The 22,482-nt window shown below is 43.2% G+C and overlaps 1 protein-coding gene across 1 annotated transcript; it reads right to left on the minus strand.

Moving 5' to 3' along the window:
* Positions 1-2,139: 2,139 nt before the first annotated feature.
* Positions 2,140-17,031, minus strand: LOC102412708 (ARL14 effector protein-like). The gene is made up of 3 exons (XM_044936573.2): positions 16,640-17,031; positions 8,128-8,196; positions 2,140-2,743 (listed from the first exon to the last, which is right to left on the minus strand). Exon 3 carries the CDS (start codon positions 2,731-2,733, stop codon positions 2,278-2,280), a length of 456 nt encoding a protein of 151 aa, XP_044792508.2. The 5' UTR covers positions 2,734-2,743; positions 8,128-8,196; positions 16,640-17,031; the 3' UTR covers positions 2,140-2,277.
* Between the last annotated feature and the right edge of the window lie 5,451 nt (positions 17,032-22,482).

Raw genomic sequence — 22,482 nt, forward strand, 5'->3', positions numbered from 1 at the left:
TGGCGAGAGTAACATGATAACTTACATTGCTGCTGCTAAGTCACTTCAGTCGTGTCCGACTCTGTGTGACCCCAGAGACGGCAGCCCACCAGGCTCCCTCGTCCCTGGGATTCTCCAGGCAAGAACACTGGAGTGGCTTGCCATTTCCTTCTCCAATGCATGAAAGTGAAAAGTGAAAGTGAAGTCGCTCAGTCGTGTCCAACTCTTTGGGACCCCATAGACTGCAGCCTACCAGGCTCCTCCATCCATGGGATTTTCCAGGCAAGAGTACTGGAGTGGGGTGCCATTGCCTTCTCCGGATAACTTACATTACCATATGTAAAACAGATAGCCAAAGGGAATTTGCTGTATATCTCAGGGATCTCAAACAGGGTCTCTGTACCAACCTAGAGGGGTGGGATGGGGAAGGAGATGAGAGGGAGGTTCAAGAGGGAGGGGACATATGTATACTTATGGCTGATTCATATTGAGGTTTGACAGAAAACAACAAATTCTGTAAAGCAATTATTCTTCAATTAAAAAATAAAATTTAAAAATAAATGAATAATTTAAAAAAAAAATCTGTGCTTCAGGATTTGATTAAATTCTTGGAAAGCATTTTCTGCCTCCTGCTGGTTGTGGAAACCTTTCCCCCACAAAAAGTTGTCAGGATGCTTGAAGAAGTGGTGGGCAGTTGGCAAGAGGTCAGGTGAATATGGCGGATGAGGCAAAACTTTTGCACCAACCTAATATCACTATCAGAATTTCTGATGTAAAGTGATTGGTGTTTGTCAAAGAACAAAACATGGATTTGCTTCAGGGAAGCGGGGAAAGTTTTCTTTTTTTCTCTTGGGTCTAAAACACACACACTTTCTCACACACAAAAAAATCAAAGTAAGGAAAATTAAATGCTTTTTATTAATGAATTTGCCACACAGAGATATTGGGTGAGTTAGTCAGAGGCAAAAGTGGTCTCAGGTGAATATTTTCTAGTGGGTAAACATACATAGCCATTTGGTGGGATGGAGATAGGGGCCTCTGGTCTATTTTTAGCCCATTACGTCTGCAGCCTCAGCCAGTGCCTGCACAACTGTGTTCAGTGGAAAGTCTCTTTGTGCCGAATCCAAAGCTTCAGAAGAAGCAATTAAATGTTCATGAGAAGTAAACATGGAAAAGTGGAAAAAGCAATTTTCTCCTTACAGATCATTTGAATAAAACTTGGTATCAAAGATGACTGAAGAGAAACTTTCCAGATGATGCTATGGGTGTGAACATTTTCATAGAGATTTTCCCTAAAAACAGTTTTGCACAATAGCTGCCAAACCGGTCCCAGATGTTTCACATCAGTCTTCTGAGATGGTATCTTCACTGAGGTCAGCAGAAACTCTAGCTGAATTTCCTTAAATCCTGTACCTCCAAGACCAAATGCAACTTAGGCCTTAGGAATTTTGTACCACCTTGGCCAGTTCTGTGTGGCTGGTAACCTTAGCCACCAAAAAAAAAATGCTTTTAAATCATTTCTATGTAACAATTAGATTAAAATTTGTCCTTTGAAGTCTGCTTCCAGTTGGCATTTTGGATATCACTTAAATTGAATCTCTGCTTTTGTGCTCATATATTGGGCCACGGGGCCATGGGGCCTATTAAAGGTTTTTTTTTTTAAAAAAACAAATTTAATTTTAATATTGTTAAAACAGTAACACTAAAAAATGAGACTGTGAGTATGCAGTGCCAAGTCAATCCAAATAGCAGTTCTGATTTAGAATGGATAATGTGTAGGATCCTAATGATAACTAGCTATTATAAACATATGTTCTATGTCAAGACAAGCTCTCAGCTACAGAATTCTAAAAATCCTAAAACTCCATCTCCTTAGGTACCAGCAAGGAGGAAAGGGATTCTTAATCTGAGAGCAGAGTAGCAATGGAGTTGCTGGTTACCAGAGGAGGAATCTGAGGCATCACAGCAGGAAGGTTAGAGAAAGTGAAAGTGAAGTGGCTCAGTTGTGTCCGACTCTTTGCAACCCCATGGACTGTAGCCTATCAGGCTCCTCCGTCCATGGGACTTTCCAGGCAAGAGTGCTGGAGTGCATTGCCATTTCCTTCTCCAGGGGATCTTCCCAACCCAGGAATTGAACCCGGGTCTCCTACATTGCAGGCAGACGCTTTACTGGCTTCAGAGAACACTAACTAAATTATATTTTTAAAACTTTTTTCCCCCATTCCTAAAATTCACCCAGGAGAAAGAGGCTGGTTTAACTGCAAAGCAGAGAAAATGGATCAGCCCGGAGGGCTGCACCTAGTCGGAGAGGTCGAATGGCATCTTTCTGATGACCTCCCCATTCTCATCGACTATGGTGTCGTAGGCCCAGCGGCGGTTGCGGCGGCAAGTGGGCCCGCACTTGGTGGAGTTACACTTGGGGCACGGGTAGAAGCAACCCATGCAGCCTTCATCAAGGCAGTCACACAGGTCAGCCTTATTGAAGGTGAGCCTGCCCTTTTTGTCATACTTGTTGACTTTGCGTTTTACAGAAACAAACTCATTCTTCTTTGCCATTTGCCCTTTCTTGATCTGCTGCCTTATTTCGGGATTAAAGTTGGCTACCTGAGGCCCAGGATTTTGAAATGACAACCGTTTTAACTGCCGATCCAACCATTTCATTTGCTTCAGTTCCTTCTCACTTGGTTTCTCAGGAGAACTCTGACGTGCAGGTCTCTCTCGCACGGAACTGCTCTTTTCTGCTTGTTCACTCATTTCTGCTCACCTGGGGACACAAACAAAATCAGCAACCATTTGTGGGAGCTCAGTCAACCATGAGGACGCTGGAGCTGGTAAAAGTCATTTCAGAATGGGCCTATTAAGTTTTTACTTCAAACCTGGCTTAAGTGGATAGGAGCAAGTTTATCAACACCAACAAATCTTTGGACCAAAGTGCTTTTATCAGAGAGTATTTCCTCCTTTATTTAACCATCTCTTTTTTCTATCAAATGTTTAAATAACCATTCATGTTTGTCTAGACTAGTACTTCTCAAACATTAATGTGCATATGAATCGTTTCATGATTATGATTAACTAGATTATGATTCAGTTAGGACTGGGGTGGGGCCAGAGAGTCTACCTTTCTAATGTATGCCCAGATTCTACTGATATTGCTAATTCCAAACCTGCTTTGAGTCTCAAGGGCCTAGAGCTGAACCAATAGTGATCAGGGGCAAAAATTGCTTGATCAGGGGCAAAAATAGCCTTGCTTTAATAGAAACCCAGTTATTGTTCTTTGGTGAGTGGCCCTAGGATAGAAAAACAACAGGTTTTTATGTAAGGAATCTCTTTCTCTCCACAATGCCCTACCACCACCCCCACACAAGGCAAACTCTTGACATTTCCTCCAGCTAAACAGGTTTGAACAAAGAAAATACTGTTTGAACCACTTCAGATCAATAAACATATTCCTTGTTTCTAATGACTGTAGTAAGTCATGGAAATTGGATGGGCATTTTTAGCGATTGCCTTTTCTCTTTAAAACATCAACACATTAGCTCTGCTTTATTTATTTCGCTTGAAGTGACCTCCAATTCTCCTCGGGAAACACTCTACAAGCTACTTTAAGGTAATTCATCATATTGAATTAGTGATTGGTTTTTAAAAGGCTTTCTAAAGTCAGTACATTCTCAAGGTCTTTCAGTGTCATTTCTCCTCTCTCCATGTCTCACTGTCTCCCTGTGTATGTCTCTTCCCTCACCACTGCCCCCATCCCTCTGTTTCTCTCCTAACTGGCCCATGTCCTACAGACTCCACAAAGCTTCCCAAACTACTGATAATTGAAAGTAGAGAAGCAGAGGACGCCCATTTCTTTAAGGATGTTCTGCCTAGCTTCAAGAAGCAAACTGGCCAAAAGGAAGAGAGACAGAGGATGGGGCATCAGCTGTGAGAGGATCACCATACTAGAGAAAAATTCCCTTTGCTTCTCACTGGAGAGTTTCAGGCAATTCCAGAGGACTGGCCACACTCTGTTTGATCCATACTACTAATTTCACACAACAGGTTCCTTTTAGGTCTTCCTCGTCACTTGAACGATGTAGTGTCTACAGAGAGGGAAAAGCAAATGATTCCCCTGAATCTGTCTCTTTAATTGGATTTATTTGCCAGGATCTTGTTGAGTAAATACCCAGGACAGAAATAATACAGTTTCATAATTTCTATCTGCTGCTACTGCTAAGTCGCTTCAGTCTCTGTGCAACCCCATAGACGGCAGCCCACCAGGCTCCCCCGTCCCTGGGATTCTCCAGGCAAGAACACTGGAGTGGGTTGCCATTTCCTTCTCCAATGCGTGAAAGTGAAGTCACTTAGTCGTGTCCGACTCCTAGTGACCCCATGGACTGCAGCCCACCAGGCCCCTCCATCCATTGGATTTTTCAGGCAAGAGTACTGGAGGGGGTTGCCATTGCGTAATTTCTATCTAAGTTACTCCAACGTCTTGGCAGGTCTAGAACATTTAGTTGTTTTGTTACTCTTATTCTTTGAGTTGTAATTTCATAGTTGACTACTTACCTTACTTTTTTGGGGGGGAAAAGGGTAGCAGCTACCTTTCTGATGCATTACCCTAGGCAGAGGAGCCTCAGGCATCACACTGCCAGGGATCAGACACTAGCACTGTCTTCACCACTAACTATCTGACTTTAACTTAAGATGACTTCAGTTGCTTAACCTCAGTTTCCTCATCTGAAAATGGGGATACTAATAGTAGCTTCTCAATTGGTATGCCCTAAATTAGGTGCAGTGAGAACTTCAAAGATGATATAAGACCAGGTTTCTGCCTGCAAAGCTTTGGCAATCTCCACTGGAGAGATCAAGTGTCTGCAGCTCACTGCAAGGACAGGGAAAGGTGCTCCAGTTCAGATTCAGAGAACCCTATGGAGGGTGGGGGTGGGGGTGGGGTTCGTAATAATCAAATATCAATAGAGGCATTCCTATTTAGAACTAAGCTTTATATCTTTTTTCTGCACCCCCCCCCCAGTTTAGTGAGGTCCTCAGTCACTCATTTGTGTCCAACTGTTTGCAACCCCATGGACTATAGCCCTCCAGGCTCCTGTGTCCATTTTCCAGGCAAGAATATTGGAGTGGGTTGCCATTCCCTTCTCCAGAACTAAGCTTTACATCTTAAAAAATTCCAGTTCATCCCCATAATGGTAAAAAAAAAGTGAGTGTGTGTGTGTGTTTATGTGCAAATTTGCCACCATAATTCAGTCTAAAGCCACTATTTTTTTTCATTCATTCAACAAATATTGATCTGGAGTCTATCATATATGCTAGGAATTGTGCCCTATTTATTGCAGTCACAATTGCACACGCAAATCCAGAGTCCTTCAAGCAGTGGCCTTTACAAAAATGAATCCTACTAGTCCTGTCCGACTCTGTGCAACCCCATAGACGGCAGCCCGCCAGGCTTTGCCATCCCTGGGATTCTCCAGGCAAAAACACTGGAGTGGGTTGCCATTTCCGTCTCCAATGCAAGAAAGTGAAAAGTGAAAGTGAAGTCGCTCAGTCGTGTCCAACCCTTCGAGACACCATGGACTGCAGCCTACCAGGCTCCTCCATCCATGGGATTCTCCAGGCAAGAGTAGTGGAGTCGGGTGCCATTGCCTCCTCTGAACATGATACTAACAGGATATAAATCAAGTACAGTCCAAAACCAAGTTACTGAAGGACACAAAAGAAAATGTGAAAAAACAATGGCAAGAGCTTGATGGCCTGGTGAAAAGAACATTTTGTGATTATTTTAAGCACTTTACTCATTCATATCACATGACAAATTCCATATTTATGTGTGTAATGATTTTTATTATTTAATTTTACTAAACAAAAGGATGATCTGAGACATTTTCTACCAAGATATTTGTATGATTCACCATCTATTCTGCTTTTTCATTCCTATGCCCCAAAATTATCCTCAGTATGAATAGGTTGAAACCACTTATGCCTTTCGGCATACATACCTGGTCTTCTTACATGGAATGGTTGCCCTGATTTTGATACGACTCTCTCTCATACTTCAATAAACCCTTTCCTTACATATTCTCTCGTAACAAAGACCTGCTCTAAGTTGCTTACAATGTAACCACTGCCATCATTTACTTTACCTTTGCAATTATTTCTATCATCATGATATGATATATGACAATGTGTTTGTGTATAGGGAGGAAGCAAAGCTTCTCTCACATGTGCAACTAGAAATAGTGACTTACAAATATCATGCATCTGAAACACAAAGAATAGAGATGAACTTCATGTATTTGAGATCCTCCTTCAGAGACCTATCTCCTCTTCTACTCAGTTAATCAAATGCAGATAACTTCATGGACCCAGATACCTAGAGCAATACAGAGGTGGGGGTAAAGAAGTGAGGACATCAGAGCAGCTGAGAGTTTCTAGAAGTCTTGAGTATGCAAATTCAGATTTCACCTTGGCCTGAAAATATGCCAAGCACATTGGTAGAAGTCTGAAGATGTGATATGCCTGAGGATTGTGGGGAGAGATATGGTGTATATTCTCATAAGATCACACGTGTCAGATACATTAAAAAAATATAGAAACAAAAATGAATAAATTGGAGTAAAAATCTTTCACTCTTCAATTTAGCAAAATATCTGTGTAGGCCAATTTTAAGGCACAGTATTTGGTTTAGAAACAGGCATCAAGACTCTGGTGGAGAAACTCAAAGTTTAGTTATGAATAGCTGTGAACCAAACACAAAACTGATTCTCAATAAAAGAAAATAGAATCAGGTTACAATGAGACCTTTTACTACAGGACCACTATAATAGCTCAATTTGCTGGATACTGCAAGTAAAATCACCAGGCAGCTGAACAGATGTGGCCATTTTATGTTCAGCTGTAGCACACTCAAGACTTCTCTGGTAACTCAGACGGTAAAGCGTCTGCCTACAATGCGGGAGACCCGGGTTCAATCCCTGGGTCGGGAAGATCTCCTGGAGAAGAGAATGGCAACCCACTCCAGTATTCTTGCCTCCCCCGCCCCCCACCCAAAAAAGGGGCTCAAAGAAATATTGGGCTTCCCTGGTGGCTCAGAGGTTAAAGCATCTGCCTGCAATGCGGGAGACCCAGGTTCGATCCCTGGGTCGGGAAGATCCCCTGGAGAAGGAAATGGCAACCCACTGCAGTATTCTTGCCTGGAGAATCCCATGGACAGAGGAGCCTGGTGGGCTACAGTCCACGGGTTTGCAAAGAGTCGGATACAACTCAGCAACTTCACTTTCTATACCACACTCAACTTTTGACATGAGATATGTTTGTGAACCAGAATTGTTAGCTTAAACCCCAGGGCCTCTTAAACCGTTGACCTCTCTCAAAAATGTTGGGAGGATATGTTGAGGCAAACAGTTTAGGGAGATTCAAAATAGAAATAAATGCTCGGTGAATGCATTTGAATCTTTGACATTCCAATCCTGTTGGTCAGGAAAGATCTTGGTATTTTCACAGGGAAATATTTTTTCTGTTGAAATCACTTTGAAGGTAACATTATTTTCTTCTTGTCACTCAACTATTTATTTACTTGTCATAAAATAAAGTGAAAAAACTCTGAGCCCAACCACATAAAAGTCTTATCTTTCTTACCATAGTTCTGTTAGTCCTTAAATGTCATGGTGCTGAAAATATCCTTTTTGTGTTTCTTTTCTGGATTGTTCTCCCTCTGAGCAATGGTTACCAGAATCTTTTAGAATGACATGTATTTGCTAATTGAATTAAAGGTGAGATAACGGAAGACTTTTTTTTCCCCAACTATCTGGGTGATATTCTTAATCTGGAAAACAGATGTTTCAACATCTTTCTGCATCTTTGTGTTCATGATTACAGTAAGCTTTCAGAATATTCCAAATGATTCCAATTCACTTTCCACATAGTTGGAAGCAGGAATCCGTTAAGATGAACCCCTTTACACTTACATGTAATAATAGGAGGTGAAAGAAGGTAGAAAAGGGAGGGAGGAGTCCATTAGACTTGTTCTTGGTTGATGTTTTTCATACTTCTCTCAGCTCTCAAAACTCTCTTTTTGTTTAATTCACTTATTGAAGCAGTTGATGCTTTTTATTATCCCACGCACACAGATTAAAAATATTAAAATATACTTACTAAGTGGAAGATGAAAGATAATCCTTATTTAGGTGGTTACACTACTTTCACCGAAGACAGTCCTTTTACCTAAAACACCATCAAAAGGCAGTTTATCATCTATTCATTAGGGGGAAAATGTGTTAAATGTAACACACGAATAAAATCTCCTGTCCTTCCCAATAATTGTGTCTCTTAATTTGCATCTTTCATCTAAAAATGTTTATACAAGTTTTGTAGGCCATTGGTATTTGAGAAAATGGGAGGAAAATGGTAATTACTGAAATAGTATTAATGAAAAATAGTTTCAAATGTTCAAATTATGTTAAAAAAAAAAAAGCGAAGGGGGGCAAAAGAAATCTTATTACAGTAGTACCCTGGCTGAAAGTTTCAACAAATTTAGTCTTTTAAAAATCCTTCAGTAATAGTAATAATGAAAGAGATCCTTTTCGTTTAACAGTGAGAATGATTAATTTGGCATTAGAAAAATATCACATTTTCCATAACTGATACTGGGAATCAAAGATGTATGGGAACTTTGTCTATATTTGAGGTTATACAAAAGCCTTGGTGTATACAGAAGTGGAAATTCTTAGGTCCTGCACCCAGAAATTCCAATTCAATAAGTCTGGGGGGTTGCCTGTGACTCTGCCTTTTTAACAAACAGCCCTGTGATTCTGATGTTGGTTGTCCAGGGACCACACCCGGAGAAGGGTGGTTGTGTAACCCTTCTGAGATTGTAAAAGAGCCCAGCTCTGCCTGCCATCGTCTACTCACACAGTCGTTGCTAAATATCCTTCAACAAAGATCTTTAGGGAGATGACTTTCATACAGTTTGATCTCTTGAGATATATTCTGAGTGATCTTCAGTTATGACAGTTAAACACCTTTGACTACACTCCTCCTGAAATTAGTGAATATATGAGGGAGTATCTGGTAACTGTCTACAAGCATACTACGTATTTAGCCAGAACTCTCTGGTTAAATAGAGGTGGCGCTGCCTATTCACCTAGATTTGAAATACAAATGAAATATTAGAATTGAAATGAAGGACTCTTAGCCTACCACCATTATATACTGAGGTGTTCCCTGGTGGCTCAGAGGTTAAAGTGTCTGCCTGCAATGCAGGAGACCCGGGTTGGATCCCTGGGCCGGGAAGATCCCCTGGAGAAGGAAATCAAAACCCACTCCAGTACTCTTGCCTGGAGAATCTCATGGACAGAGGAGCCTGGTAGGATACAGTTCACGGGGTCGCAAAGAGTCGGGACGCGACTGAGCCACTTCACTTTATTATATACTGGAGAAGAGATGTCATTTGGAGCAAATCATAAGAGACAGCGCCCATACATTAAAAAGTTGTTGAAAGGGTAAAGAGAAGGGGTTGAATTTAGACAAAGATCTGGTTATTTTGACACCTGGTATATACTATAGTCTGTTTTGCTGAATTTCACCAGCTCTTGCTTCTGTTTGTCTTCCTAAATAAAATTAGATGTGTTCCTGCAAGCAGAATGTAAGAAGGCTTCTGGTGAATTCTAGACTGTCTCTGAGTAGTGTGTCCCTCATCACAAATACCTGGAGTGGGGGAGGATCCAGAAAGTTGCCACGCCCACAGAACTGCTTTTCTGTGCCTGCAACGAGTGCTGGACCAGTTCTACAAAGGAGGCCAGCCAAGCACTTACAAATGAGGCACAAGGTCGAGTTCCTAAGGGATCCAACTATTTATTTCTTCCCTCCTTACCCACCCTTCTTGTCTCCTCTGTTGACACTCTGCAGAAGGGAAGTGTGGAAGAATGTATTATTTGTTCATAATTTTTCCTTCTATTCTCTGACACATATGAACAGACCTCAGTCTGATTCATAGCCTTAAGCAGAGCTGCCATAAGTGACCCACAGACACATGAGTAAGAACATCAGTGGTATCTTAGTCAACCACTAAGATTTAGGGGTGGGGTGTTTGCTATGCAACAGGATCATAGCCTTAGCCAAATAACACATGAGGGTAACTGCCATTTACTTGGGACTCACTCCTTGCCAAGCACCACTAACATTAGCTCCTTTACTCTACAAAATTTCCTTCTGAGATCTGCTATTGCTTCCATCTTTCATGAAACATCTGCTCAGAGAAGCCAAGGACTCATAGCTAACAAGTGGCTGAGCCAGAAACTCAAATTCACGTGTACCCACGTTCAAATATTGCATTGGCCAAAAAGTTCATTTGGGTTGCTTGTGATAGTTCATGGAAAAACCAGAGTGAACTTTTTGGCCAACCCAATACAATGATTGTTCCATGGCTTTTTCCTATTTTTCCTGCAGTTGAAACCACAGGTGATAGCAACAACCACCACATAAAGCACAATTTCACTCTTTTATGAAGGGCACTTTCCTGGGTCTTTTTTCAATCCAATTCCTGATTGGGATACTTAAGTTCTGTTTCGTTCTGCTCTAGATTGAATCATAGCCCATGAGATTGGAAATGGTAAGTCTTCAGTTCAGAAAGTATTGTGCTTTAGAAACCACAGGAAGGCTTAACATAGATTGGAATATTCTGAGGTGATAGGTAGGAGAGAAAATGTACCAGATAAAAACCAGTTCAGCCAGTGTTTTGAGCTTTTCTTGACTAAACCAGACAGGCTCCACAGAAACTACTCAGGATCCTCGCTGTGACCCCACTGCAAGAGACAAGCATTCAGACAGCAGCGCCAGGATTGTTGCAGTGGCACTCAGAAGGAAATATTTCCCGTCTCTGGCTGCCCATTGGAATCACTTGGAGACCTTGAGAAAAAAAAAATCTGGGCCCTGATGACAAAGAAACTCAGTCGACATTTCTGGGTTAGAAGCTGAGCATTTTTTTTTTTTTTCGGGTGGGGGAAATTTGAGTTTTTTAAAGTTCCCCAGGTAATTTTATTTTCTTTGACCACACTGAGTAGTGTGTGGGATACTAGTTCCCAGATGAGGGAACAAACACTGGTCACTCCCCTACACCTGTCTGCAGTGGAAGCGTAGAGTCCCAACCATTGGACCACCAGGGAATTCCCCCCATGTGACTCTAATAGGCAACCAGAGTTGGGACCCACCTAAGCTACACTGGTGGAGAAGGCAATGGCAACCCAGTCCAGTACTCTTGCCTGGAGAATCCCATGGACAGAGGAGCCTGGTAGGCTGCAGTCCATGGGGTCGCAAAGGGTCGGACACAACTGAGCAACTTCACTTTCACTTTTCACTTTCATGCATTGGAGAAGGAAATGGCAAGCCACTCCAGTGTTCTTGCCTGGAGAATCCCAGGGATGGTGGAGCCTGGTGTGCTGCTGTCTATGGGGTCTCACAGGGTCGGACACGACTGAAGTGACTTAGTAGCAGCAAGCTTCACTGGTGGCTCAGAGGGTAAAAATTCTGCCTGTGATGCTAGAGACCTGGGTTGAATCCCTAGGCTGAAAAGATCCCCTGGAGGAGAGTGTGGTAACCCACTCCAGTATTCTTGCCTGGAGAATTCCATGGACAGAGGAGACTGGTGGGCTACAGTCCACGGGGTGGCAAAGAGACAAGACAGAGTGACTCAACAACAACAACAAAAGCTAGAAGATGGACACAAAAAATGTATTTGCTGATTTGCTGATATTTAACATTAAAAGCCAATTCTAGCCAATGACTCACTCATGGAGACTGCAGTGTCAGCTCTGCATGTCTTTGGACTTCTTACCTACTCTCCCGTGATCATGCTTTACCATTTCTCTTTCCTCCATGGAATATTTACTGAATCTATAGTTATTTACTGAAATCCACATCTATGTTAATTCCTAAAGTGGTGTTTGCCAAGGGCTAGACTGTAAAACTGCAGCCATGAAATTAAAAGACGCTTACTCCTTGGAAGGAAAGTTATGACCAACCTAGATAGCATATTAAAAAGCAGAGACATTACTTTGTCAACAAAGGTTTGTCTAGTCAAGGCTATGGTTTTTCCTATGGTCATGTATGGATGTGAGAGTTGGACTGTGAAGAAGGCTGAGTGCCGAAGAATTGATGCTTTTGAACTGTGGTGTTGGAGAAGACCCTTGAGAGTCCCTTGGACTACAAGGAGATCCAACCAGTCCATTCTGAAGGAGATCAGCCCTGGGATTTCTTTGGAAGGAATGATGCTAAATCTGAAACTCCAGTACTTTGGCCACCTCATGCGAAGAGTTGACTCATTGGAAAAGACTCTGATGCTTGGAGGGATTGGGGGCAAGAGGAGAAGGGGACGACAGAGGATGAGATGGCTGGATGGCATCACTGACTCGATGGACGTGAGTCTCAGTGAACTCTGGGAGTTGGTGATGGACAGGGAGGCCTGGCGTGCTGCGATTCACGGGGTCACAAAGAATCGGACAGGACTGAGCGACTGATCTGATCCGATCTGATCTGAGATTGTAAAAGTTTATAGAGTTTGTAAAGAATTCACTAAACTCTCATATGCTAACTTAAAGAGGAGAGATGTCAGTGGCTTCATTGGCCAAATAAATAAAGCCCAGACTGTCATTTATAGTGATTGTATACATGGTTCATACTCTCCTATGAATATTTTGGAGCACTGACATTCTAGTTTAATTTGCACATACAAGTTCCCAAGGATTAGCTGTGACTGGCATAGCCCGAGATTCAGACATGCATGCTATCTTGCTCCTGCATACAGAGACCTCTTGTGGCACTTATCTGACTGCCTCCCAGGATATGTGGGAAACGTTCTATTTCTTTTACAGTAAGATACACGACTCTCTTACAGCACTGGTGGCAACTGATTTTTTTCGATGCATTTGAATGAAAATAATATCTAAGATTTATGGAGTATTGTCTATATGCCAGGCACTAATCTTAGTGTTCTACACGCATTAACTCATTTAATCCTTAACTCTATGAGGTAGATGATCTAGTTATTGTCCTCATTTTACAGAAGAAAAAAACTGAGGCACAGAAAACTTAAGTAAGGTGTCAAAGATCACACACCTATTAAAGGATGAAGCAGGAATTTGAACCCAGAAAGTCTAGTTCCAGAATCTGGATTTTGAGCCATTAGAAATACCACATCCCTTAGTAGGTAGGGGACTGATCTGAGTACATTTTAGGAGAGGCTGTAGAGCAACCAGTAGTCTCCTCAATGCTAGTGGAAGTGCAAACTGGTACAAGCACAAAGAAACTGTTTGCTAACAGTTGATACCTACTAAAGCTGAACACCTGCTTACCCTAAGACCCAGTAATCCCTGGGCACATATCCCAAAGCAGTGCATACTTGTGTTGATGAAAGGACATGAATTTGGGTGTTTGCAACAGCACTGAACTGGAAACTACCCAAAGGTCCATCAACAGGAAGCGGATAAACACATTCTAGTGTATTTATACCGCTGTGCAGCAATGAGAAGAAACAATGTATCACTACACAGAGTAATAAGGAAGGCTCTCACAAACAGGTCCATCAACAGGAAAGCGGATAAACACATTCTAGTGTATTTATACCGCTGTGCAGCAATGAGAAGAAACAATGTATCACTACACAGAGTAATAAGGAAGGCTCTCACAAACAGAATGCGGACTGAGAGAAGTCAGGAAAAAAGAGCACAGGCTATATGTTTCTATTTATGTAAAGTACAGAGGCAGGTAAAAGGAATCTCTGCTATTAGGGGTCAGGCTATTGGTTACCCCAAGGGGGAGAAGCTGTGTCTGGAATGAGTATTTGGGGGAGGGGGCTTCTGGGGTTGTGGGTAAAGATTTATTTACTTATTTGCGCTATGTGGCTTGTGGGATCTAGTTCCCAGACCAGGGATTGAAACCGTGCCCCCTGCAGTAGAGACATGGAGTCCTAACCACTGGACTGCTAGGGAAATCCCAAGTCCTCTTTATTGATCTGGTTATTGGCCACAGCATGTTTAAAGTTCTGAAAGTTCAGTGAGCTTTACATTTAGGTTACATGCACTCTTCTGTATGTACACTACCTATCAATAAAAAATTTGCAAGGGTACTACCTGTGATCAAATATTACCTAGGAGATTTCATTAAATACTTTCAAATAAACAATGCATATTTAAAGAAAGTAGTCATTCCAGGCAATCAAAGAGTAAGTTTCTGCTATCTCTAGTTCTTCCCCCACTTTCCTGCTTTTCATCACAAATGCCAACCTGATGATTTACTAATAATAAGAGGAAATGACCAACTGGGTCAGGTATCGGGAACGGGTTCTGTGTGCTTGCCTCCAGACAGGAGTTCAAAGGCAGGGTAACTAATGAGAGCTGTACGAAGGTATGGTTGGTAAGGGGGCTTCCCTGGTGGCTCAGACGGTAAAGCATCTGCCTGCAGTGCGGGAGATCCGGGTTTGATTCCTGGGCCAGGAAGATCCCCTGGAGAAGGAAATGGCAATCCACTCCAGCACTCTTGCTTGGAAAATCCCATGGACGGAGGAGCCTGATAGGCTACAGTCCATGGGTCACAAAGAATCGGACACGACTGAGCGACTTCAGTTGGTAGGAGGTATCAAACAAAGGGTCCCTGGCTCACTCCCTTTGCATCTCCTGGAGCGCTCCTGAGGGTGTGGAAATAGCTTTCTTTTGTAGAAATCTGCAAGAATGAGGAAACTGAGGTCTCCGCTAAGAACTGACTGACTCCACATGACACTCTGCCTAACGGCAATCCCCTCCGAGGAGAGAGTCACTGGGAGCAGGTGGACCAGCTCACAGTAGGAATTCTCACTACTCCTGCTCACCTGTGTAAGCAACTCATCAGCCACCCCTTTATATTTGAGGGGTAGAGCCCAATCCACCATGGCCTGTTTATCCCACTTCTGCCTTGGAGAGAAAGACTTCATTAACTGTGACAAAGGCAATGCTTTACCAGTCAAAGCACTACCTTCTGTTTGCCTAAAAAGTATGCCTACAAAAACCTTTTATCACTATAGATGCTGTCAGCCAAGTTCTTTCTGGTAAATTCTACAGCGAAGGACTTTTGATTCTAGCTCAAAAATTATCATCAAAACAGCCACAAAATTCACCTCTATTATCAGGCAAGACATGAACCTGGCCATCTTACCAGGTTTTCTTTTTCTTCCTCTGTGCACTGCACAGAATTATGGATAATTAAATATAACATAACTTTGGCAAATACTTTTCTTAGAATTCTGCTGATTATTCTCAGGGAGAAAGTCGTATGTAAAGAAACTAGGTTGACTTAATTACTAAGTTTATTCATCAATCATTTAGTGAATTTGCTCTAGGTCTTATTTCCAGTTGCATTTTAAATTTCAATCTATTTTCAGAATCAGATTTATTCCCCCCTCCCTCTCCTCATCACCTCTCCCACCACAGAAGCCATGCTGGGATTACCCTTAGTCCCACTAAGCCCTTGTGGGAAAGAAAGACTTCCGGTGAGAAGCGATAAGGGAGGGTGGGAGGGGGAGAGGTGTTGGACTCTTTGGGACCCCATGGACTGTAGCCAGCCATGCTCCTCTGCTTATGGCATTTCCCAGGCAAGAATACTGGAGTGGGTTACCATTTCCTTCTCTAGGAGACCTTTCCAAGCCAGGGATTGAACCTGTGTCTCTTGCATCTCCTGCATTGGCAGGCAGGTTCTTTACCACTGAGCCACAAGGGAAGCCCGTCCTGGCCTTACCTGAGTTGATTTAAGGTCCCTTTCATCTGAGAGGCAAAAGAGGAAAGATCTCTGGATAGAGGGGTGACGGAAGACAAATTCTTAACCTGGTGTCTGCCCTGGGCCTCATCTGATGAGAGTTCTGTGGCCTCCTAGAGGGAGGGGTCAGTGCCTAATGGCGGAAGGTGCTCTGTTCATCAGAGGTTCTGACATGTTGGGCCCAAGAAAGGGTTATGTGATTATTGTGCAGAGGAGATACAACATGAAAAGAAAATTTCTCAAGATAAAGTAAAAAAGGGCGAGAAGGGTTATGCTCCCCAGACCTACTCTTCCTGAGACCATCACATAACACTGGGGCTTCTGCTGCTGCTGCTAAGTCGCTTCAGTCGTGTCCGACTCTGTGCGGCCCCAGAGACGGCAGCCCACCAGGCACCCCCGTCCCTGGGATTCTCCAGGCAAGAACACTGGAGTGGGTTGCCATTTCCTTCTCCAATGCATGCAAGTGAAAAGTGAAAGAGAAGTCGCTCAGTCATGTCCGACTCTTAGCGACCCCTTGGAGTGCAGCCTACCAGGCTCCTCCTACTGGGGCTATAGGACCTTAAAGAGAGTGCTGGGGAATGGCAAGTCATAGAAGAGAAATAGGTGCCTACCTGGCAACCACGAAGTAGCGATAGGTACGTGACAACAAACACAGCTCAGAAGAACATGGGCAAGCGTTTTCCTAACTCCCTGTAAGATACTTGCCCTGTGAAGTCCCATGGGCATCGAGGAATTTCTAGTGGCAGTAGGAAGATCGAGCCACTCAAAATGGCTGTGTTCTTGCTCTCTGTCTCTCCTCTGTCTGCCTAGTGCCTACTTCACCTACACCCTACCAGCAGGACTAAGCTTCCCACCTCCTTGCCCCACGGCCCAGCTAACTATAGCTTACCAAACGGCTGATGAGGAATCGGCACCTCAACTGGTTTCCGCGATCAGCTGTTTCTGCGCAACGGTAGACGTGGTGCCCAGGAGTATGGGTTCTTATGTGCGCATGCGTGCGCGGTGAGTGCGCGCTTGTGTGCGTGTGTTGTGTGCGCATGCGTACTCTCGTGGACGTCCGCGTGCATCTGTGGGTGCCCGAATGCGTGCATGGGTGCGTGTCTACGTATGTGCTTGCGTGCGTGTGTGCATGCGTGTGTGTATGCGTGCGTTCGTGGCAGCGTGTGTGTGTGCGTGGCTGCGTGTTTGGCCTCCTATGTGTGTAAGCGGGTGCCTGAGTGCTTGCATGCATGGGCGACTGGGTTCGTGGGTGCCTGCGTGCTTGCACACGTACATGTTCAGCCATGTCCCAGTCTTTGACTGTAGCCTGCCAGGCATTCTCCAGCCGAGCATAGCCATTTCCTTCTCCAGGGCGTCTGCCTGGCAGGAATCACCTGAGGTCAATTCCCATACAATTGGTAATCCTGGCTTCCCCAGCCCCCAGCAGTGAAACCTGCCAACGTGTCCGTCCTGCCTGCTTGCTCCAGCGTTGCACACGATGGGATGTTGTTCCAGGACCTTGCTTGAGACAGGCAGGGTACTCCATCAGGTAAACCATGATGTCTTCGTCTCTGTCGCTGACTTAGGGCCCTTTCTTTGGTCATGAAACTGGGCAAGTGAGGCCTTGCTGCCTGTGGGATGCAGCAGAACAGTAGTCTTGGGCTAGGAATCCTTAATTTAGGCATAAATGTGTGTGTTTTTAAAATTTTATTTAGTTAGCTTTTGGTTGTGCTGGATTTTTGTTGCTGCTCAGGGGCTTTCTCTAGCTGGGGAGAGCCGGGGCTTCTCCTGGCAGTGGCTTCTCTTGCGGAGCACTGGTTCTAGGGCACTTGGGCTGAGTAGTTGTGGTTCACCGGCTTAGTTGCTCCAGGGCATACGGCCAGGGAGGGATTGAACCAGTGTACCGGCATTGGCAGATGGATTCTTTTCCACTACGTAACCAGGGAAGTCCAGTTTGGGCATAAAAATGTGACATCATTCATTCCCAAACTGCTAAGATCTGGGAATATTTTAATTATTGCACAGTAGGGTGTGTTGCCCAATCTCCTTGCAGAAGATTATACAGATGGTGTTTTGTCAAACTACTTCCATTATATTAAGGTGCTCTGTGGAAAGAATATTCACTAATCAGAACAGTTTGAGAATACTGGATTAAATAACATTAAGTAGAGTCTTTACTGAAAACCTCATGTCATTAATGTGCTAATGGGGCAGTGAATCCTTGTGTGAATCAGGATATGCTAGGTTATGCTGCAACAAAAATTGACTCTAAAATTTCAGTGGCGTATATCAACAAAGGTTTATTTCACTAGTCCTGCCACACATCATCTTCTCTTTGGGACCTAGGCTGAAGCAACAGACTATTTGTCATTTGTTAGTATTCAAGAGAAATTTATCTTTATTTTTACAGAGAATAAAGTGCACAGGTCTTATGATTTTCTGTGTAGATGTGCAGGGAAGTTAATGCCCGTGGGACAAACTCTGATCAGTGTAGAGACAGGAGACAGCAGGGAGTCAGCAGCTAAGTTCCCTATGCGTTCCCTCTCTGATGGGCTGTAATGGGGCACAGTCCTTTCTTTTCATCTTGGTACCAGGTGGACACACCTGAGAGAAGCAGCTGTTTCTCTCATAGAGTTTGATGGAAAGTTTGTTGGGAAGCAGTGGCCAGTATCACAGGACATCATCTTATATTTGAATATTGATTCATTTATTTGGCTGCTCGGAGTCTTCGTTGTGGCACATGGGATCTTTAGTTGTGGCGTGTGAACTCTTCTTTGAGGCATGTAGGATCTAGTTCCCAGACCAGGGACTGAACCCAGGCCCCCTGCTTTGGGAGTGTGGAGTCTTAGCCACTGGACCACCAGGGAAGTCCCTCACCTTGTATTTGATCCATGGATTATACCTCCCATGAAAGCTTGAGCATTTAAACCTTTCTTCAGGCTCTGTTTTCCAGGGAACCCAGGATAACACAGTGTGGGAAAATATCAGGGCTTTCTGGTCTCATAGACCAGTGGAATTGTGCTATGTTAGGCCTCCTTGGTATTTCTCCATCTCACAAAGTACACACTCAACTTTGCACATGCTGTTTCTCTATATGGAACATTCTTCTTTCAGACATATGCATGGTTTATTCCCTCACCTCCTTCAGGTCATTGCCCAAATATTGCCTACTTACTGAGACCATCCCTTCTCTCCTATTTAAATTTGCACACATGTACTGCACTGTATTCCTTCACCCCCCCATTTATTTTATTTATTGTTATCTCTAGAATAATAGCTCTATATTATATCTCATCATTCTTGTTAAGCTCCATGAGAGGAAGAACATTCAGTAAGTATTTGTGGGGCAGCTGGATGGATGGATCGGTGATGGATGAATGGATGGATAGAGTGATGGATAAAGAGATGAACAGATGGAGCAGTTGGTGATAAGGAGCTGTTCTTTTTCATGGTTCAGGATCTCTGTAAACATGGTATAAAAAAAACTCCAAATGAACTTCAGTTTGAGGATTCATGGGCAGTTCAGTAAAGAACTGTTGAATCAAAGTGTGCTGAATGTTTTCTTCAGTTACTCCCATCAATGGTTGAGCTGATCAATTTTGGAAGGCATCCTAGTATGCCTTCCAAACAGTCTCATTAGGTTGTTTGAAACTATTGATGTCAGGATATAACACTCTTATCCCTCCTTTTTCATTGTTAGTTAATGGATTAAACGTCCACTATAGCAGGGTTAATATCTAGCCCAGGAAGAAGGTGGTCCTGGACTGTTGGCTAGCTCCATCGCATTCCATCTGATGCTGCTGAGATCTGGCTATCAGTGTGCATTTGAGGGAGACAACAAAAACCCACCGATAAGACAGCTGGAGAGCTTGCTAAGTTTAGAGGCATCCATTAATGGACTGTCATTTTAGCAAAATGGAAGTTTGTTCTTTAAAAATTTTCTTTTGAGTTATTAATTTATGTAGAGCTAAAAGAATGCTTGGATTTTTAAGCCAGATCAGCTTGTGTTCACAAAAACATCCTACCTATATTAAGATGAGAAATGGCCATCTGTTTGTCTAGAAGAGAATTGCCTAGCTTTTGAGTACCTTCTAAAGTGGCAAATGATGAAGCATTTTAATTGGGTTGCTTTAGTTATGTCTACAGTTTGTTTAGTATTTTAACTCTTTATAAGGCACGCTATAATGTTGGGAAATGAGTATAAACCCTAGTTTGGGTGGTATCTGGATGTTTGTAGCCCTTGTTTAGTACCTATAATTCTAACCATAAGAGCTTCTACTTAGTGCTTATGATGATCCAGGAATCACATTCAATGCTTTCAGTATGCTGTTTTTTCTTCACAGCAATCTTAGGAGCGAAATATTATTATCCCCATTTTAAAGCTCAGGAAACTACCACTTAATGGGGTTGAGAACCTGCCCAGGGTCTTACAGCCATTAAGGATCACAGGCAGGGCTTTACCATGTTTGTAGTTCAGTTGCCCAGTCATATCCCACTCTTTGTGACCCCATGGACTGCAGCACGCCAGGCCTCCCTGTCCCTCACCATCTTCCGGAGTTTGCCCAAGTTCACGTTCATTGCATCAGTGATGCCGTTCAGCCATCTCATCCTCTGACACCCTCTTTGCCTGCCCTCGATCTTTCCCAGCATCAGGGACTTTTCTAATGAGTTTTCTGTTTGCATCAGATGACCAAAGTACTGGAGCTTCAGCTTCAGCATCAATCCTTCCAGTGAATATTCAGGCTTAATCTCCCTTAAGATTTACTGGATAGTATACAGTATACTAACACATATATGGAATTTAGAAAGATGGTAATGATAACCCTGTATGCGAGACAGCAAAAGAGACACAGATGTATAGAACAGTCTTTTGGACTCTGTGGGAGAGTGCGAGGGTTGGATGATTTGGGAGAATGGCATTGAAACATGTATAATATCATATGTGAAATGAATCGCCAGTCCAGGTTCGATGCATGATACAGGATGCTCGGGGCTGGTGCACTGGGATGACCCAGAGGGATGGTATGGGGAGGGAGGTGGGAGGGGGCTCAGGATGGGAAACACGTGTACACCCGTGGCGGATTCATGTTGATGTATGGCAAAACCAATACAGTATTGTAAAGTAAAAAAAAAAAAAAAAAAAAGATCGACTGGTTTGACCCCTTGTGGTCCAAGGGACATTCAGGAGTCTTCTCCAGCACCACAGTTCAAAGGCATTAATTCTTCGGCATTCCAATCTCACAGCCATACATGATGACTGGGAAAACCATAGTCTTGACTATATGGACCTCTGTTGGGAGAGTAATGTCTCTGCTTTTCAACACACTGTCTAGGTTTGTCATTGCTTTCCTGCCAAGAAGCAACTGTCTTCTGAATTCATGGCTGCAGTCACTATCTGCAGTGATTTTGGAGCCCAAGAAGAGGAAATCCGTCACTACTTCCACCTTTTCCCCCTCTATTGGCCATGCAGTAATCAGGCTAGAAGGCATGACCTTAGTGTTTTGAATATTTAGTTTTAAGCCCGCTCTTTGACTCTCCTCCCTCACCCTCATCAAGAGGCTCTTTAGTTCCTCTTTGCTTTCTGCCATTAGAGTGATATCATCTGCATATCTGAGGCTGTTGATGTTTCTCCTGCCTATCTTGATTCAGACTTGCAACTCATCCAGCCTGGCATTTCTCCCGATGTGCTCTGCATATAGGTTAGACAGAGTGACAGCAGACAGCCCTGTCATACTCCTTTCTCGATCTTAAACCAATCAGTTGTTCCATACAGGGTTTTAACTGTTGCTTCTTGACCTGCATACAGGTTTCTCAAGAGACAGGTAAGATGGTCTGGTATTCCCATCTCTCTGAGAGCTTTAAATAGTTTGTCATGATCTGTACAGTCAAAGGCTTTCTTGTAGTCGATGAAACAGAGATAGCTGTTTTGCTGAAATTCTCTTGCATTTTCTATACTCCGGGAACTGTTGGCAATTCAATCTCTAGTTCCTCTTGTTTTTCTAAACCCAGCTTGGACATCTGGAAGTTCTTGATTCACCTAATTCTGAAGCCTAGCATGCAAGATTTTAAGCATGACCTTACTAGCATGGGAAATGAGTGCAATTGTCTGATGGTTAGAACATTCTTTAATACCACCTTTCTTGGGAATTGGGTTGAGGACTTTTCCAGTCCTGTGGCCACTGCTGGGTCTTCCAGATTTGTTGATGTAATGAGTGCAACATTTTGATGGCATCCTCCTTTAGAGATTTGAATAGTTCTTTTGGAATTCCATCGCATCCACTAGCTTTATTAACAGCAGTGCTTCTTAAGGTCCGCTTGGCTTCGCACTCCAGAATGTCTGGGTTTGGGTGACTAACCACACCATTGTAGTGATCCGGGTCATTAAGATCTTTTTTACACAGTTCTTCTGTGTATTCTTTCCATCTCTTCTTGATCTCTTCAGTATCTACTCGGTCTCTACCATGTTTATCCTTTATTGTGCCCATCTTTGAGTGGACTCCATGCTTGCAGACTCCTGAATCCAAGCTCTGGGGTTTGAAGAAAAAGGGAAAAGGCTATATAAAAAGTGTTGAGTTCTAAACTCTCAAGTTATAAAATTTAGATGATTCAATACTACTGACATATTTCTAACCCTGGTAGAATCCACCTTGTTCAGGAGGAGGGACACATGCATGCACATACACACACATACACACACATACATACAAACAATAACACAGAGATACACTTTTATTTATATGCACATACACCTAC

Source organism: Bubalus bubalis, chromosome X, assembly GCF_019923935.1.
Source record: "Bubalus bubalis isolate 160015118507 breed Murrah chromosome X, NDDB_SH_1, whole genome shotgun sequence".
NCBI lineage: Eukaryota > Metazoa > Chordata > Mammalia > Artiodactyla > Bovidae > Bubalus > Bubalus bubalis.